This window comes from Adiantum capillus-veneris, chromosome 9 (assembly GCF_014529385.1).
Source record: "Adiantum capillus-veneris isolate H3 chromosome 9, ASM1452938v2, whole genome shotgun sequence".
Taxonomy (NCBI): Eukaryota; Viridiplantae; Streptophyta; class Polypodiopsida; order Polypodiales; family Pteridaceae; genus Adiantum; species Adiantum capillus-veneris.
In genome coordinates, this window is record NC_140939.1 from 165,180,872 (window position 1) to 165,201,087 (window position 20,216).

The following is a 20,216-nucleotide window of genomic DNA, read 5'->3' on the forward strand; positions in this document are numbered from 1 at the left end:
AATCCTATGGAGGCGATGGTCAAGTCGATGTTGGACATGATGGCAAAACAAGAAGAAGCGAATCGAGTTGCGCTGGCACAACAAGAAGAAGCGACTCGTGTTGTGCTGGCACAACAAGAAGCGAACCGCGTTGCGCTGGCACAACAAGAAGTGACTCGTATTGCTTTGGAACGCGATGCACGAAAAGAAAGAAAAGCACAAAGAAAGGAGGAAGCCGAAGCAAGACAAGCGGCCTTGGAGGCCGATCGTGAGGTTCAAAGAAACCTCCGCACTCAAGAATTGGTTCGACAAGTTCTTGCCTCGAAGTCCGAACCAGCCAAAGATGTTGGTAGTTCCTCAAGTGGCGCAAGCCGAGATTCGGACTCCCAACAACCTAGTCACAGGGAAGGTCCAGTTCAGTAAGTATGATGGTAAGATGGATGCTACAGTTATTCATTCTTGGCTGCATCAATTTAATGCTTATTTTGCGACAACTAAGAAGACAGGAAATAGCAAGGTTTTGACGGCAGCTATGTACCTTGCCGGTGATGCCATCAATTGGTACCACGCATGGCAAGAGGCACAATTAGCCGCACACCTAGAGGAAGCCGACGAATTCACGCCCCTTTCCTTCTATTGGGCTGATTTCCAAGACAAGCTCAAGGCGCGGTTTATGCCACCTCAGTACCTCGCACGATTGAAGGACAGCATCTACGTTTTCAGCGCGTCGTCGTCCCATCGCCGCCATCGACATCGTCATTGACATAGAGTCATAATTCAGTAGATAAAGATTTGCAGATTTCAGCCATTGCATTTTCAGATTTCAGCCCGTCTCGTCGTCGTCCTCATCGTCGTCGACATCGTCGGCAAGTCCAAGCATTGTACCAGATTGTGCAATCAATAGCAGACCGCTCTCGCCATAAAGAGTGGGGCCTTCTGAGGAGGGTTTTGAGTCTTGACAACATTCTGGTGTCGTATTCTTCTCTCTCTATCTCTCAGTTTCATGTACCTTCATTCACAGTGTTCATCACTTTGTTTGTGTCCATTGCACTCTCTCACTAAAGGAACAGAAGGCTCTCCCTTTCGTAAGTAAAAGGAAACCTTGAGCATAGTTTGGAGCACTCATCTTGAGCAAAGTTCAACATTCATTCCGCTGCACCTTACATTGGTATCAGAGCTTTGGTAGTGTTCTCTATCACTCAAGGAAAGAACCACAAGAACCATGGAATTTTTTATTTATTTTTGCTTCTTGTGGTCGCACGTAACCCAAGTCCACTTGGGCGTGTTGATTCCTAATCGTGTTTTTGAAGAGTGACAGGAAACCCAAGAAAGAAGGGCTTGTCCAGCCTCCCCTTGTGCCTCTTTTCACTCATTGAGAGCGGATCGTGCACTTAGCGGCTGGCGAATCGACGCAAGGTGGGAAAAAGCAACCTTGGTGTGAGCGCAAGGCCGCAAAGGGGTGCGCCCGCGGAAAAGAGCAGAACTCGGGTGAAGAGAAGATCCTTCTCTAACATAGATTGCAAGCGAAAGAAGAACCTCAAGAACCCAAGAACCCCAAGAATCCAAGACCCACAAGAACTCAAGAATTTTTTGCATGATGATTTGCAGGAAAAAGATGTGATTGTTCACAAGGATGATGGTTTAGTTGATACCGTTTCTAGTGAAGCTAACCTCATTGTAGATTTGATCAATCACGAAGAACCGATCTTGGCTCTCGAGTCAAGGTCCAAAGAACCCTCTCAAGAAGAACCGATCTTGGCTCTCGAGCCAAGGTCCAAAGAACCCTCACAGGAAGTATTATGTGTTCGAATGATTAGTCAGCATGCATTGTTCGAGTGTTTCATTGGTAAACATTTCCTGTGTTTTAGTCACCGTCCTTATGTGATCCCTTTTCATAGGCATGACATATTGACATATTGTACGCTGAGCACGATTCACTCATGAATGAGCATGGATGTATGCGGATTTCTCATGAAAACTTGAAAAGTATGCATTCAAGGAAGTCACAGTCTATGTCTCTTCCTTGGCATGACACAATATCTGAAAGAGCACAAGAAAGATTGAGCATCAAGCATAGGCTTTTCCATTTTGTTTTGCCACAGTTGATTAATTTAGATCAGAAAGTCAAGATTCGACCCCATTTTTTGCGTGTGTTTGATGAACGGTTTGGCAGTCCATCTATTTGTTCATCTACATTGCATGCACAGTCTTTATAGAAGACGAGATTTTTTCCAATCACTTTACATGGAATGGGTATGTTCATGTTTTTGTGTTGGAAGTGGTTTCAAGAATTTTCAGCCTCGGAGATTCTTGAAGAAGGTAGATGCATGACTATAGACGAAGTGGAAGCATTGAAGATTACTTTGTGTCGCTTTCGGCGCGGAACAAAGAAGAAGACTTTGCAGACCTTTATGAAGTTCAAGTATCGCACGACCCACACATCAGAGTGGGTCGGCGAAGAGTCCTTTCCAGAATTCCGAATGTTACTCGTGATCTCCCTCAATGCCATACAGTTCGGTATCAGTACCTCACTTTGAAAAGGAGGGGATGTCACGTGACTCATCCAACCCTATGTGTCCGTGGACAAACTACTTCATGACATGGGTTCAATTCGGTTCATTCAGTCTAGAATAGGAAGTGATCTGGCACTTTTGTGAGTGTTCGTAGACCGTGCATGACCAGACACTTAGAGTAGATGCATATCCTATTAGGTGCAACGGAATGAATGCTGTATTTTCTCAAGATTAGTGATCTTTATTGCTCAAGGTTCCTTTTAGTTCTTAGGGAAAGAGAGAGCTTTCCGTCTTGTACAGTGCTGTGGTCACGAACAAAGTGAGTGGATTGTGCGTGCAAGTGAATGAGATTGAGAGAAGGAGAGAGAAGAGATACGACACCCGAGAGGTTGTAAAACCCTCCACCGAAGGCCCCACTCTCGTCGGCGAGAGTGGTCTATTCTTTGATTGCACAAGGGTGTACAATGCGTATGCAATGGACTATGCAACTTGGTCTATGCCGATGACGATGACGACGACGACGACGACGACGATGACGATGACGATGGCTGAAATCTGAGATCTTCTAATCGATGAATTTCGGGACTGTTTCGGTGGATGAAAATGACTGTTTTGGCTGCGTTTTCTTGGCTGAAAAATGAGGTTTCTTAGGGCTGAAAACTGATGGTCTTTACGGGCTGAATCTGCTACACTTCAGGTGGATAATGCTGGTCGTAATTTGCTGCTGAAATCCAAAAACGCTAGGGGCTGAAATTGGTCCTTCTGTCGCCGGGGTTCTGCAAATGCAAAAACGCTAGGCTGATCTGCTGTGTCGTGATGACGCCGGGGCTGATCTGATGCAAAAACGCTAGGTCTTCTGTGGGAAAAACGCCAGAGTAGTCGCGGGGGTTGGTCTTGTTGAGAAGTTGTCTGTTGAGCAAGGTGCTCCTGTTGCCTCTTCTGCCAGAAAGTGCTAACTTGGGTTTGCTTATATATTAACTTAGCAAAATTGCCCTACCTACTTTTGTTGGAAAGTCACTTAAAAATAATAAGTGAAAATACCAATAAATAGGAAAATAGGCTAAATGCACTGGAAATTCCCCTAACTGATGCTAATGGATTCTGATGGGAATTCCGATGATCATGCTGTGTGCAACTGGAGGATATGCATCTATGCGAAGTGACTGGGCATGCACGGTCTACGAATAGACTCACAAAGTGCCAGATCACTGCTAATCTAGACTTGATTGAACTGACTGAACCCTGTTGTGGTGTAGCTTGTCCACGGACACATAGGGTTGGGATGTGTCACGTGACATCCCCTCCTTTTCAAAGTGAGGTACTGGTACCGAACTGTATGGCGTCGAGGGAGATCGCCAACAGCATCCGGAATCTTGGAAGGGACTCTTCGCCGGTCCACTCTGATGTGTGGGTCGTGCGGTACTTGAACTTCATAAAGGTGTTCAATGCTTGCTTCTTTGGGCCGCGCCGAAAGCGACACAAAGTCTTCTGAATCTCCTTTCTTGCTTCAACTTCGTCTAGAGTCCTGCTTCTTTCGTCTTCAAGAATCTCCATGGTTGAAAGTTTCTGAAACCATCTCCAACACAAAACCATGAACATACCCATTCCATGTAAAGTGAAGGAAAAAAATCTTGTCTTCTCTAAGGACTGTGTATGCAATGTAGATGAACATAGAGACGGAGTGACAACCCGTTCATCAAACACATGCAAACAATGAGGTCGAATCTTTTCTGTTTGATCAAAATCAATCAACTGTGGCAAATCACAATTGAAATGCCCTTGCTTGGTGCTCATACAATCATGTGAAACTGTGTCATGCAAAGGAAGAGACATGGAATGCGACTTCCTTACATACAAACTTTTCAACTTTTCACGAACAATCCGCATACATTCGTGCTCATCCATGAGAGAAACGTGCTCAACATACAATATGTCATGCCTAGGAAAAGGGATCACATAACGATGCTGACTAAAATACAGGAAACCTTCACGAATGAAACGCTCGAACAATGCGTGCGTATCAATCATGCGAACACATAATACTTCCTGTAATGACTCTTTGGACCAAGGTTCGAGAGCCAAGATCGGTTCGTCCGGATCTATCGAATCTTCTTGTGGGGGATCTGTGGACCTTGACTCGAAAGCCAAGATCGATTCTTGGTGATTGACCGAATCTACAACGAGGTTAGCTTCGCTAGAAAAAGCTTCAACTAACACATCATCCTTGTGAACAATCACATCTTCTTCACGCAACTCATCATGCTTGTGAGAAATCACATCTTGATCATGCAAATCATCATGCTTGTCATTGTCATCCAAATCATTATGCAAATCATTGGCATCCAAATCATCATGCTTATCATTTTGCTTCAAATCATCATGCAAATCATTATCATTCAATTCATCATGCTTCTCATCATCATCATGCAAATCATTATCAATCAAATCATCATCATGCTTCACACAATCATGCACATCCTGTGTGTCATGCTTTGGAGAAGAAGAAACGGAGAGAGTCTCCTTTTCCCGAATTTCGTGCATCGGTGCCGGCACTTGAGAAAAGAGTTGCAACAAGGCGGCTTTCCTTTCTTTGTACTCATGCTTTATGGCTGCCATTCTTTCTTCGTGTTCACGCTCTCTTTCTGCTTTTCTTTCTGTATATCTTGCTTCTCGTTCTAACTTCTGTTCCATAAACAACAGCTCCAACTCCTCCATTGGAGTTAGTGCAATCAGTGTCGTAGATGGGGAAGGGTCAGAAAAACCTCCTGGTGGGGAAAATTCTTCTTCGCCTCTATCATGCTCATCACCTCCAAGCGAAGTATCCATTCTGCTTCGAGTGATGATCATTCTGAAGTCGTGGTTTCTTGTGGGTTCTTTTGGTCTTGGGTTCTTAAGTTCACGAGGAACTTGGGTTCTTGCAGGTCTTGAGGTTCTTGAGGTCCTTGATTCGTAAGAATCCAGGGGTCTTGAGGTTCTTGAGGTCTTCTTTCGCTTGCAAATCGCGTTGGAGAAGGATCTTCTCTTCACTCGAGTTCTATCCTTTTCTGCGGGCGCACCCCTTAGCAGCCTTGCGCTCACACCAAGGTTGCTTTTTCCCACCTCACGTCGATTGGCCGGCCGCTAAGTGCACGGTCCGCTCTCAATGAGTGAAAAGAGACACAAGGGGAGGTTGGACAAGCCCTTCTTTCTTGGGATTCCTGTCACTCTTCAACAAAACACGATTAAGAATCGCCACGCCCAAGTAAACTTGGGTTCGTGCGATCGTAACAAGCAAAAAAAATTTCTTGTGGTTCTTGTGGTTCTTTCCTTGAGTAAGGCAGAACACTTCCAAAGCTCTGATACCAATGTTAGGTGTAGCGGAATGAATGTTGTATTTTCTCAAGATTAGTGATCTTTATTGCTCAAGGTTCTTTTAGTTCTTAGGGAAAGAGAGAGCTTTCCGTCTTGTAGAGTGCTGTGGTCACGAACAAAGTGAGTGGATTGTGCGTGCAAGTGAATGAAACTGAGAGAAGGAGAGAGAAGAGATCTTCTAATCGCTGAATTTTGGGACTGTTTCGGTGGCTGAAAATGACTGTTTTGACTGCGTTTTCTTGGCTGAAAAATGAGGTTTCTTAGGGCTGAAAACTGATGGTCTTTAGGGGCTGAATCTGCTACACTTTAGGTGAATAATGCCGGTCGTAATTTGCTGCTGAAATCCAAAAACGCCAGGGGCTGAAATTGGTCCTTCTGTCGCCGGGGTTCTGCAAATGCGAAAACGCTAGGCTGATCTGCTGTGTCGTGATGACGCCGGGGCTGATCTGCTGTGCACAAATCGCCAAGGCTGATCTGATGCAAAAACGCTAGGTCTTCTGTGGGAAAAACGCCAGAGTAGTCGCGGGGGTTGGTCTTGTTGAGAAGTTGTCTGTTGAGCAAGGTGCTCCTGCTGCCTCTTCTGCCAAAAAGTGCTAACTTGGGTTTGCTTATATATTAACTTCGCAAAATTGCCCTACCTACTTTTGTTGGAAAGTCACTTAAAAATAATAAGTGAAAATACCAATAAATAGGAAAATAGGCTAAAGGCACTGGAAAATTCCCCTAACTGATGCTAATGGATTCTGATGGGAATTCCGATGATCATGCTGTGTGCAACCGGAGGATATGCATCTATGCTAAGTGACTGGGCATGCACGGTCTACGAATAGACTCACAAAAGTGCCAGATCACTGCTAATCTAGACTTGATTGAACTGATTGAACCGTGCTGTGGTGTAGCTTGTCCACGGACACATATGGTTGGGATGTGTCACGTGACATATCCTTTGGTTGCACACAGCACGATCATCAGCATTACCATCAGAATCCATCAGGAGCATTTTCCAGTGCATTAAACCTATTTTCCCTATTTTTGACATTTTTTACTTATTATTGTGAAGCGACTTTTGTTGGAAAGTAGGTAGGACATATTTCATTAGTTTGTATATAAGAAACCTAGCGCTAGCACTTATGGGCAGAAGAGGCAGCAGGAACCTCGTGTTCATCAGGCAAGTTCTCAGCAAGACTCCCCCCCGCGACAACTCTGGCGTTTTCTCTCACCAAAAGGCCTAGCGTTTTTGCATTAGATAAGCCAGCGTTTTTGCAATTGCAGATTCTTGGCGACATCCGAAGACAGATCAACCCTAGCATTAGCAGTTTGCATCAGCAGATCAGCCCTAGCGTTAGCAGATTTCCCGCAGCAGACAAAAATCAGCCTAGCGTTTTTGGATCAGCCTGGACCTCAGCGTTTTTGCAGTTCCGTTGCGACAAGGCATCAAGAAGGACCAGCGTTTTCAGTTTCAGCAATCAAATTGCAATTGCAGATTCTTGGCGACAGCAGAAGACAGATCAACCCTAGCGTTAGTAGTTTGCATGAACAGATCAGCCCTGGCGTTAGCAGATTTCTTGCAGTAGACAGAAATCAGCCTAGCGTTTTTGGATCAGCCTGGACCTCAGCGTTTTTGCAGTTCCGTCGCGACAAGGCATCAAGAAGGACCAGCGTTTTCAGTTTCAGCAGTCAAACTCCGCAGTAGAACCCCCGAACCTCGCAGATCTCACCTTCCCGCAGCGGATCCTCACCGCACGGTCCGATTCAGCGTCGTTCACAATTTCAGCCCGGAAAACGCAGCTCATCGTCGTCGCATCGTCGCCATCGACATCGTTATCGACATAGAGTCAGAATTCAGTAGATAAAGAATTGCAGATTTCAGCCATTGCATTTTCAGATTTCAGCCCGTCTCGTCGTCGTCCTCATCATCGTCGACATCGTTGGCAAGTCCAAGCATTGTACCAGATTGTGCAATCAATAGTAGACTGCTCTCGCCATAGAGAGGGGCCTTTGGAGGAGGGTTTGACAACATTCTGGTGTCGTATTCTTCTCTCTCTATCTCTCAGTCTCATATACCTTCATTCACAGTGTTCATCACTTTGTTTGTGTCCATTGCACTCTCTCACTAAAGAAACGGAAGGCTCTCCCTTCCGTAAGTAAAAGGAAACCTTGAGCACAGTTCGGAGCACTCATCTTGAGCAAAGTTCAACATTCATTCCGCTGCACCTTACAACAAAACCATGAACATACCCATTCCATGTAAAGTGATTGGAAAATTTCTATTCCTTCGAAAAAACTCTGCATGCAATCAAGATGAACATAGAGACGGAGTGCCACACCGTTCATCAAACACACGCAAACATGGGGTCGAATCGTGACTTTCTGATCTAAGTCAATCAACTATGGCAAAACACAATGGAAATGCCTATGCTTGATGCTCAATCTTTCTTGTGCTCTTTCTACGACTGTGTCGTACCAAGGAAGAGACATGGAATGGGGGGGCATACTTTTCAGCTTTTCATGAGAAATCCCATACATCAGTGCTCAATCATGAGTGAATTGTGCTCAATGAACAATATGTCATGCCTATGAAAAGGGATCACATAAAGACACTGACTAAAATACAAGAAACGATCACGAATGAAACACTCGAACAATGCATGCTGACTAATCATTCGAACACATAATACTTCCTGTGGGGGTTCTTGAGACCTAGGCTCGAGGGCCAAGATCGGTTCTTTCTGAGGGGGTTCTGTAGACCTCGACTCGAGAGCCAAGATCGGTTCTTCGTGATTGATCGAATCTGCAATGAGGTTAGCTTCACTAGAAAAAGCATCAACTAACCCATCATCCTTGTGAACGATGATCATACAAATCATCATGCTCGTGAGAAACCACATCTTGATCATGCAAATCATCATGCTTATCATTGTCATCCAATTCATCATGCTCATCATTATCATTCAAATCATCATGCTTATCATCATGCAAATCTTCATGTGTGTCATGCTTTGGAGAAGAAGAGACTGAGAGAGTCTCCTGCTTCTGATTCTGTTCAAACTGCGCTTGTACAATAGAAAAGAGTCCCAAGAACTCTTTCATGTGTTGATCGCTCTTTTCTTTTCTTGCTTTGTTCTCGCGATCAAATTCTACTGCTCTTGCTTTGTTCTCGCGATCAAATTCTGCTTGTCTTTCTTCGCGCTCACGATTCAATTTGGCTTGTCTTTCTTTGGCTTCCAAGCGTGCTTGCTCGTGCTCACGTGCTATGGTTGCCATTCTTTTTTCATATTTGCGCTCTATGGCAGCTATTCTTGCTTCGCTTTCTAACTTCCTGTCCATCATCATCTTGTCGAAAGCCTCCATAGGAGTTAGTGCAATTTGTGTCGTAGATGGGGAAGGGGAAGGGTCGGAAAAACCTCCTGGTGGGAAAAACTCATCTTCGCCACTCCCATGCTCACCACCTCCATGCGAAGTATCCATTCCGCTTCGGGTGATGACCATCCACTGAAGTCCTCGGTTCTTAAGTTCTCGAGGAACTTGGGTTCTTGTGGTTCTTGGTTCTTGGGTTCTTGAGGGTCCTGAGGTTCTCGAGTTCTTGAGGCTCTTCTTTCGCTTGCAATATGTGTTAGAGAAGGATCTTCTCTTCACCCGAGTTCTTCTCTTTTCCACGGGCGCACCCCTTGGTGGCCTTGCGCTCACACCAAGGTTGCTTTTTCCCACCTCACGTCGATTGGCCGGCCGCTAAGTGCACGGTCCGCTCTCAATGAGTGAAAAGAGAAACAAGGGGAGGCTGGACAAGCCCTTCTTTCTGGGTTTCCTGTCACTCTTCAAAAACACGATTAGGAATCGATACGCCCAAGTGGACTTGGGTGACGTGCGCCGCAACAAGCAAAAAAATTCTTGTGGTCTTTCCTTGAGTGATACAGAACACTGCCAGAGCTCTGATACCAGTGTAAGGTGCAGCGGAAGTGAATGTTGAACTTTGCTCCAGATGAGTGCTCTGAACTGTGCTCAAGGGTTCCTTTTACTTACGAAAGGGAGAGCCTTCCGTTCCTTTAGTGAGAGAGTGCAATGTACACAAACAAAGTGGTGAACACTGTGAATGAAGGTGCTGAGACTGAGAGATAGAGAGAGAAGAGAATATGACACCGGAAAGTTGTCAAACCCTCCTCCAAGGGCCCCACTCTCTATGGCGAGAGTGGTCTACTATTGATTGCACAAATCTCTACAATGCTTGGACTTGCCGACGATGTCGACGACGACGAGACGGGCTGAAATGTGAAAATGCTAAGGGCTGAAATCTGCAAATCTTTATCTGCTGAATTCTGACTCTACGTCGACGACGATGACGTGCTGAAAATGCAGATGGTGAAATCTGCGTTTTCCAGGCTGAAACTGCAAACTTCGATGGATCTGACCGTGCGGCGAGGATCTACTGCGGGAAGGTGAGAGATCTGCGAGGTTCAGGGTTTCTACTGCGGGAAGGTGAGAGATCTGCGAGGTTCCGGGGTTCTACTGCGGGTACTGACTGTTGAAAACTGAAAACGCTGATGCTAACTGAGGTTTTGTCGCGAAGATCTGCAAAAACGCTGATGGTCTTAGGTAGATGCAAAAACGCTAGGGTTGAATGTCATCCTGCGGTGGAAATCTGTTAACGCTGGGGCTGATCTGTTGTGGTTCTATCGCCAGGCTGATGCTGATGCAAAAACGCTGGCTGATCTGGGTTCTTGATCCAAAAACGCTAGCCCATTTGTTGTGGTGCAAAAACGCTAGGGATCTTGGGGTCCTGCTGAGAAGTTGCCTGTGAACACACTGGTTCTTGCAGCCTCTTTTGCCAGAAAGTGCGAGCGCTAGGTTTCTTATATACATGCTTGGTAAATTTGCCCTACCTAGTTCCCAACAAAAGTCACTTAAAAATAATAAGTGAAAAACTCAGATTAATACAAAAAAAAAAACCGAAAGGGGCGCTAGTCTTTGGGGCCAATATCTCTAGGTACGGAACTCCGCCGGGCCAGTGTCGAATAAATTGTGAACTGTGAACTGTTTTGAAGTGGTTATTTGGTGCTGGCGCGGTAGATTCTCGACTTGGAGTGTCCAAGTCGGTTACACTTCCAGAACTTAGGATCCTCCACCTTCCATGACAAATGATCCCTGTGACTGTACTTGCATGGTAAGTCTCAGCAAACGCTGTACTGATGAAGAGCTGCCGCACTGCACTTTGACACTCTACAAAGCGGCTTACCATTGGATAGTTGTAGGCAAAGCGTGTCTCACAATACTTTAGAAGCACTTTACCCCCCGACCGCTTCAAGAACTCGGCTCGAAGTATGTTGTGGTTGTTGATAAAAGCAACCACCTTGGACGTGGATGCAATGAGAGGCTCTATCCAAGGTAGTTTGCCGAAATCCTTGAAGAGGTTGTTAAGGCAATGTGCCATGCAAAAGGAACACTGTGATGTGAGGATAAGCGCCTTCCAAAATAGCTCCGGCTGCCCTGTTTGATGCCTCCCCATCAGTAACTAGACCTATCGCAAGGTCCGACCCAATGGTCTCTACGGCGGAGGCCCACTCACCCGCAAGGGACATCTTCTGATTTTCCCGTCTCCGTGGCGTCATGGGAGTGGACAAAATACATCTCCCCTTTGGAATAGGCAACAATGTCATGGATGGACCTCCTCCTAGTGTCGCTCTATCCATCCGCAATGAGCGTCACGCCATACTTCGTCCATTGCCTCTTCATGTTGAGGGTTGCCATCTCCACAACGGCCTTCTCTCTATCGAGTAGAGTAGTATGGAGGGCCTCAAAAGAGGGTGGCACGTAGCGTGCCCCATACTTTTCAATCCTCGTGCACATGGTCTTGAAGTACTCCGACCTAGACATTGCACACAAGAGGTATTAGTATTTACTATTTAGATGAGAATGAGAATCGAGTTGATTGATTGTATGAAAATGATAGTAAGTCTTACCGAGCTTTTATGAAGGGGATGTGATCGTGATAGGAAAAGCGGGCAACACTTGCATCCACATCCTCCTTCCTTTTTGGATCCCAAGTGGTATGTAGGGCGTTGGTGAGATTTGGGAGTGGAGATTGGAGTAGTATTAGGCATTGAAAATGTCGATCGAAATGATGTCACCGCCGTCTCTGTCGTTGCTGCATTACTATCACCACCAACCGATGAAGAAGGTGTAGAAGAGGGAAAAACCAAGTTGTTTGGGTCGATTGCGGGACACTTAGGCCTTGCTGCTTATTTCTCTTCTTTGTTGGCTTTGATGGCAGCACCCTTGGCTTCAAATACCTTCAACAATTGCTCGTTGACGGCCTTGCATATTGCTACTTGTTGTCCCTCTAGCTTAAGGAGATGAGCACGGACTTTGGCTGTGCCGGATTGCCGTTCGAAGCAACATAGTTTGCACTTCCATGCACGTGCACCACCGGACTTCCCCAACACTCGAGAATGCACTTCATCCCATCATGATGCTTCGTCCTTCTTCTTCTTGGTGTCACGAGGACGTGGCAGCTGTTAACTATGTCATGAGGACGTGGCAACTGCTAACCTTAGTTGTTGGTTTCTTTCCAATGATTTTTGTTTTATTTCTGAGACCCTCTTTTTGAAGTTGCAAATGGTCGGACATTGTATGGCCAATGTGAACGGTAGTTTCACCCGCAGACGGGAAGTTGGTCGGCATTGGAATTCGTATAGTAAGAGGATGTCTAGGCTCAGTGCAAGGTCATGTAGGTCCCCTCGTCACACTTAGCAAGTTGGTGGATACTAGGACGTGAACTCAATAAAGGCATAAAGTCAAGGTGGGACTACCAACAGAAAGTATCCTACAGTTGGGCCACATATCACTTTTGGATGCGGTCCCAATGAGGATAGATGGTCAAATGACCAGTGGGAGCCCAACGGAAGCATCTCCAAAAAATTAGGGAACTGCTATTTTGGGCCGTGAAATGTGTTCGCATCATTACCTTCGGTATGACCAGGGGAACACTTTACAACTCTGCTGCGAAGTCAACTGGGCAACCAGTCGGGAGATTTTTAGGCGGCAACCCCGAAACGGGCAAATGCTTGTAAGTGTGCCAAGTGGCACTTTCTTGTGTACTTGCTTCATTCAGAAAAAAGGGCGTTGAATTTCTAGCTGAGGGAGGCCTCATTTTGCATTTGTCACAGGTTAAGAGCTACGGAGTGCTTTCTTTCCCTCTCATGTACAGTGTGGTGCTAGGAGTGATGCCCTGCACACTACACACTGCTCTCTCTCTCTCCCCTGCGTGCAGTTATGTGATGCCCCACAAGAGGGCTCTTCATTTGACTGATGTACAGCTGTGTGGTTTCATGCTTTTGTGCTGAGGCAAGAACCTCCTTGAGCAGGAACAAGGGTAGCTAACTGCTACTCCAAAGCAGGCACCGGTGAGGGTCATAACCTCACCGTACAGGTGCGTTTTCAATGCTGTGTATGCGCTTAAATTGCCTGTTTTTCAGTCATACGGGCGTCAGAACCATTGGGAATCGCGCCCCACTGGCAGAGGACAGTAAGGGTACTGTTTGGGGCTGAAAACAAGGCAAAAACCAATAAATACAACGTGCTGAATTTACTGTTTTTTGGGCAGGAATCAGAGGGTTTATGCCAATGGAAGTGAGTTCCAGTAGGGGAATTGGTTTCGTGCAAGTTTTGGGGCCGTTATGTTGCCGAAATTTGGCCAAAACAGGTGGTATCTAGCGGGATACAGGTAAAGGATTCCTTGGACTCTACTTTGTAATTTGCCCTCTCAGAGTATAAAGAAATTCCGAAAGGGGCACCAATTTTGGGGCCTACCTTTGTCGGCGTTTGCTCAGAGCATTCTAGCTTCCGAGCCGTGTGTGTGCTTAAGTGTTAATTCCCGTCGTAGGTTTCCTTTGCACGTTCTCTCTGTGTGTGTCTAAAGTAAAGAATTTCGGGTGAAAGCCAAAGCCTACCACCCCACGGGCCGGTTTCACTTGGCACCCAAGGGGTCACGTTCACTTGATGCGGAAGCTTGCACCATAAGTGATGAGACTCGAGAGAGGAAGGAATCTTGAGAGAGAGAGAGAGAGAGAGAGAGAGAGAGAGAGAGAGAGAGAGAGAGAGAGAGAGAGAGAGAGAGAGAGAGAGAGAGAGAGAGAGAGAGAGGGGATGATGGAGCGGCGGAGAGTGAGGGAGAGGTGGAGTCTTGACTCTCAAGCTTGAGCCTTGAGGCCCGAGGGAGAGGGAGAGAGGTGATGAATGAGTGAATCATGATTCGAGACTCGAGAGAGATGGAGAGATGGAGAGCTTGAGGGAGAGGTGGAGCGGCAAGCCTCAAGCTTGAGCCTTGAGGCCCAAGGGAGGGAGACAGAGTGCCTTGCCATGCCTTGGCCCTTGAGGCTTGAAAGTTGAGGGAGATAATAGATATGCCTCATTGCCTTGAGGCCCTTGGATTATATAGGAGAGGAGAAGACCCCCTCTCCTCCCCCTCCCTCCCCCCCCCCCCCCAAAAACCATTCAAAAGTGCTCAAAAAATCCCAACAGTCATAAATTTCAAAACTGTCCAACGGCTTTTTTTTTTTGAAAATCGCCGTTCTGGCTGCCCGTTCCGGTCGTTCCGCCAACTGTTCCGGTGACAGATTTTTTGGGGAACGGTGTTCCGCCCGTGTATCCGTTACGGCTCCCCGACCACTTTGGGAACGCGTTTCGGGAACGGGAGGGGCCCATTCCGCCCATTCCCTGTTTCTCTGGCATAGTTACACGGGACAAGAACTTGGAACGGGAACAGGGGGCTCCAAAACGTTTTCGGAACGGGGGCCCCCGGAAGAACGAGAATGGGGGCCGGAACGGTGAACCTAAATTATGCCATGGGGGCGCCTGTTTTCTACTCTTGAAAACTTGAGGGTTTGGATTATCTAGGAGAGGATGGGAAGGATATCCACCTTCCCCCCCAATGAAGCTTGGAAGTTGTGCCATATTGATGGCGCTTGAGGGTTGAGCCATATTGATGGCTGCCCGTTCCGCTTCAGCCATATTAATAGCTTAAACAAAAAAAAGGACCCCCCCTCCGCCGTGCGCGCCTTGTGTGAGTCTTGATAGGTTTGAAACCTCCTCCGAACGACCACCTCTCTCACTCTCTCTCGCGCTCTGCAACTGCTGAAAATTAAAAATAGAAAATTGGCTATTTTTTTTTTGAATTTTGCTGGCTATTCTGCCCGGCCGTTCCCGCCGCCCGTTCCGCTATTACGTTCCGGTTACGGAACGTTTTTCCGTTCCCGAAACCGTTTCGGCGCCCAGAACCGACTGAAATTCCATTTCAATACGGTTACCCCCCGTTCCTCCCGTTCCCTGTTACTAGGTATGAAAACCCGAAATAAGCCCGATTCAGATCCCACGGAGATTCCATACCTAAAATACCATACGGCACCCTAAAAAATAGTCTATATATATGACAACTTGCAATTAAAACATTGGACAAAGGTCAATAGATACTAGAGCAAAGCAAGAGATGGCAAAGTATGGAGCCTCCAAAACCATAAGATTTTAGACTCAAATGATTAGTCTAGTAGGTAGGATTGAAGCGGCTCGTGGGTGAAGAGAGGAGGTGAGGCACTCAATGTGAAGCTTGAGGGAGCACAGGGCTACAATTGGGTGTGCATGTTCAGATTCTCACAGGCGCCCTTACTCATAATGACCTAAGCTCACATTTGGGGCAAAAAAATGCCGACGTGTAAAAATCCCTGCCAAGTGAGGAAAAACGTTTCTCACGTCATCCTCTCGCGGACGTGCCCAGAAGCCCGGTTGACTTTCCTCACGGGTGAGAAAAAAACTATGGATTTGGGTATGTGGAGGCTATGAATCCTCGTCTACGACTTCCCCGCCTTTACCCTTGTTTACCTTGACCTCTCTTTACCGAGGGGAACCCGATGGAGGTTTCAGGATGCGTTGCAATGTTGGATTGCTTTGGTTTTCCCATATGGAGTCATGTTGTCTTGCTTTCCGGCAAGGGGAGCAAGCATGCGGCTGTTGGATCTAGAGGGGGAGCTATTCATTTCTAGCTTCTCCTTCAAAGAGAAGTGTTCGGACATCAGTAGGATCTTCTTCATCACTTTTGGAGCAAGTTTCTATGACTGTGTTTTCTTCAAGGAGACGGCTTGGCAGATTTGCTGTGCCTTTTGCAAATGCACGTCTTTTGACGGAGCTACCTATCCAATGGGTAGCACGTTCATGATTCGGTTGCACTTTTGTACCAAATTTTGGATTATGGATGGCAAAGGTGGATCTCTTTCCTTCTTGAAGGAGAGGATGCCCTTGTTCATGTAAGGATGGAAGTTCCAGTTCCGGATTCAGTAGTCTCTTGCTCATCTGGTATGCAGCAATTCAGATGCATGTTCTAGTGCATGTATTGGAGTTGGCTTTGACAGGCAAAGGGGAATACTTCTATCCCAAGAACCACTTCTTGTTTGATCATCCGACTTCCTTGAATGAAGTTTAGAGGTGGAGCATGTGGTGCCGGACCCTTAGCCGACAATGACAATAGTTCGATGAGGTTTTGTTGGAGTGTGGACTTCTCCCATCTCCATGTTCTCTCCTTCCTCGGTGGTAGTGTGGCCTCGCAAATTTGGCCATTCCTTTGCTCTTTTGTGAGCTTGTCAGTACCAGTTGTGGGATAGGCTTACGATCTCTTGTAAGCTTGTTAGCACCAGTTATGTGACATGTTTGCAACCTTTTATGGGCGGTTACACCTTGTGATCCTGCCCCATCACATGTCCCTGCCTCTCCCGCAGCCTGCTTTCTCGTTACCTGGTTCTCCTCCCCTCTTCCGTGGTCTGGCTCCCCTCCCCTTTGCAACGCTGTCCTGGCTTAACAACATCTTTGACCTGCAGCACTGTCCCTGCCAGCTTTTGTCGCACTGCCGCCGGCCTTTGCACAGATTTGGTTCCTGGCCTCCTCCCTCCCCTTTTCCGCCTCCTACTCGATTCCTAAGATTCGGCCCTACCTTCCTCAACGCTGAGCCCGTCGGGACAACTGTCTTTGCATAAAGGAAGATGCTTTCGTGCCCTTGCCTCCCACACCAGCTTCCCCACTTGGTACTGCAGACTCTGGCACTTGTTCGGGCGTTTCTCCCTATGTTGATCCTGCAGTTCGTTGGTGCCCTGCCTTTTTCGGGTTTGCCTTGCCGCCTTGCCCACGCTAAACCTTGCTTCGCTCTCCACTCCCATGCAAAGGTGGCAGCGAAAGATGCAATGAAGACAAGAACTGGCTCGTGATCCGGTAGACACCTAACTACTAATTTAAGCTAGACTAAATCACTTTCAAGTGTGAATCAAAGGGCAAGTAGCTCTACCTGTGCGGGAACTCAAGGGCTACCTACAAGTGCGTTCGGCATGCAAAACGGAGCCCAAAACATAGAATTACAGCTTCTTGTAATTTTTTGCAGGTTTGGGTCTGACTCTTTTTGATGCCTAAAGGTCCCAAAAGCTTCGGGGAAGCTAGGGAACTGTCAAACAGGTGTTCTGTGCATTTTAGAGGCTAAAAACAGGGAATTCAGTGTGCTGTATTTTCTCGTCAGGTTTGCAAAGGTGCTCTAATGCACGTGGAAAGTCATCTATTACATGGGGATTTTGTTTGTGAAGCCGTCTACTGTCATTAGATTTCCGAATTGGGCTAGAGTAGGCAATTTTAACCTGATAAAAGCAGGACAGCTCGTCGAAGATTACAACTTTTTCTCCTAGTTTTATTGGAATAAAGAAACACCAAAAGGGGTGCCAATCTTGGGGCCAACAGGTGTCACTGTCTACTTGGGAGCACTCTAGCTACCAAGCCGTGTAATGTTTTGAAGTGGTGAATTCCAGTTACAAGTTTATTCCGGAAGTTACTTTGTGTTGTAAAGTATAGGTAAAGTTAAACATCAGGTGAAAGCCAAAGTTTACCGCCCTTCAGTAAGGCTACGGGCCGGTTTCTTTGTGTGCGTGCGCGTGCGTGTGTCCGTATGCGCGTATTTCCTTTTGTTTGGCTTAAGCTTCGATGTTGTGCTGGAGTCTGTGTATGTGCTTGTTTGCTGGCATGTTGGTGTATCTCGGTGTGCGCGTGAGGAATGTTTGTCTGTGTGTATAGGTTCTAGTGTGTCTGTGTGTTTGCTTGTGGTGTCTGTGTGTTGTGCGTGCTTGAGTGGCTTAGCAGTGTGCCTGTTTCTCCCTCAAGGAGCTTCTCCAGGTTGGTCGTTTGGCGTTGTCGTCGGCTGCTTGGCAGGCTGTCTTCTCTCCACCCGTTCAGTCATCTGGTAGAGTCTTAATGAATTTGGCCTCCCCGACATTGTTATGTGTTCCTCCGACCAGTTGCTTGACACCACGCAACCTGCCGATTCCTCTTTTCCTCAGCTCGTCTCCGTCTTGTGGTGCTGATGCAGCTCTCTCTGGTGTTTACATATGTTTCTTCTCGCCCATCCTCCTCCTTGCAGGCTCAGTTTCTTCCTGGTTGCTTGGCGGTCTTGGGTAACATTTAAGCTGCCCTCTTACCACTTACTTGGAGGACTCTTTGCTTGACAGCTCTGAGGTGCCTATCATTCAGAGGCATCTGTGGATACATCCTCCTCTCGACTCTCCACCTAGTTCCCTGGGCACTTTTACCCTCATTAGAGAGAGAGAGAGAGAGAGAGAGAGAGAGAGAGAGAGAGAGAGAGAGAGAGAGAGAGAGGTGTGATGTGTGTTTGTGGTTGAAAACAGCAAAGGCCCAGCCACATTCCCAAATTTGGAAACTGGGATCCAAATGACCATATGCCATACACTGTTGTTTTTGACAATGCTCGTGCTGGGAAGGGAGGAAAGATAATAAATCCGAATGATCCAATGGAGAATGAAGCATTTTTTGGAAAAGGCTCTGATGTTAATAGTGTAAATTCTGGGGCCTCACTTGAATCAATACCAAGGCCGCCTCCTCGACATCAAAGAAGAGCCAGCAGGGAGGATTCAGAATTTGGATTGAGCAACCAAGCTGGGCATGGTCGAAACTCAAGCAGGGGTGACGAGGATGCCTTCTATCAAACTGAGAATGGGGCAAATTATGATAGAGCAAGCGTTGGGTCAGGGGTATCACCTATGCATCCTCAAGCTTATGGAGGCCGTCTTGGCAGAAAGCCTGGTTCAGCTTCGCCTGCAGTTGATAGAAAGTCAGATGGGGGAGCACCTGGTACTCCCAGCAGAAATCGTGTAGGTATATTGTTATCTTTTGTAATGTTCTTAACCCAATTCTTTGTTATTTATAACTGCTCGTTTGCATATTAGCAGCCTGAGAGGTATGCTGCTCCTCTTCCCAAATTTGGTGATTGGGATGTGAACAATCCTTCGGCTGGGGAAGGGTTTACAGTTATTTTTGATAAGGCGCGTGATGAAAAGAAGACTGGTGCAGCTCTGCGCATTCAGGACTCTCCTCTAAGGCCAGAGCAAGATGCATCAAAAACCCAGCCTGGAAGCCATGAAAGCTCTGTAAGTTAACCCCTCGTTGAATTGTGCTTCCTGGTTGAATTGCATGTAACAAGTGACCTAAAATCTTTTTTTCTACTGGATTGCCAGAATTGGTTTTGCAGATGTTTCCACCCAAGTGCAGCCTAGTGGCAATGGTTTCCTTGGATCGCTGTAGTGGTTTTATATTGGGGGAATTTTGGGCTTTTCATAACATCTGTTGATGCCTCAGGGTGCCCTTAACTTCACTACTTCGGTTGTATTTTGATTTTTGTAAAACACCATGTGCTTCTCTTCCTGCAGTTCTTATGTTGGGTTTTTTTTGGTGTCTATTGGATAAAATAGATCAGCCTTGTATACTGATTGATGAATGCTTTAGTATTCTTTGATGTACTCTATTATTTGCCACAAGGTTTTACTTGACTGAGCTTTGTTGTGCACATTAGTATAATTCTTCTTAGAGAAGACTTGTCTTTTTATCTCTTGAAATCACAGATGCTTGTGTGTGGAAGGTGTTGGTTCTAGTCTTGCAATATCAGATATCCTTGTTGGGTAATTGCTATTCTAGGTTTTTTTTTTTTTTTTCTGAGGACGTTAGGACTTTGTTGCATGTTTGTGCACCAATTTAGGCAATGAGTTGAGATCTGGTTGGGGGCCATCAGATTCTAGTCAAACATTTCTTATGCATATGCATAGAAATTGTGAAGTCAGGTTTCTGTGCACCAATTTAATTATACTTGGATATGTTGATGCCATCTTTGGTTTCTTTGCAACGATGCACGCTTACCACCGAGTGAGTTTCGGTTGGCTCAGATAGGAATTGATGCTTAACCAATGTGTTGTGGCAGAAATTTGAGGGAAACGCAAGTATGAAAATAATCAAATCAATTCTTTTGATCACTTAGAAGAGGGAGGGAGGGGGTGCTGCTTTTTGCTTTCTTTA

The 20,216-nt window shown here is 46.4% G+C and overlaps 1 protein-coding gene across 3 annotated transcripts in view; it reads left to right on the forward strand.

Annotated features, from left to right (window-relative positions):
• Positions 1-19,700, forward strand: part of LOC147451527 (RPM1-interacting protein 4-like) — a 57,293-nt gene extending 37,593 nt beyond the window's left edge. For 2 of the 3 annotated variants that reach the window (XM_086520412.1, XM_086520413.1), the window contains exons 3-5: positions 18,539-19,021; positions 19,097-19,297; positions 19,385-19,700. In XM_086520412.1, coding sequence (XP_086376538.1) covers positions 18,539-19,021; positions 19,097-19,297; positions 19,385-19,423 — 723 coding nt within the window. In that variant the 3' untranslated portion in view covers positions 19,424-19,700. The remainder of the gene's footprint in view (positions 1-18,538; positions 19,022-19,096; positions 19,298-19,384) is intronic. The other variant, XM_086520414.1, reaches the window with a different exon arrangement.
• The last annotated feature ends 516 nt before the right edge of the window (positions 19,701-20,216 follow it).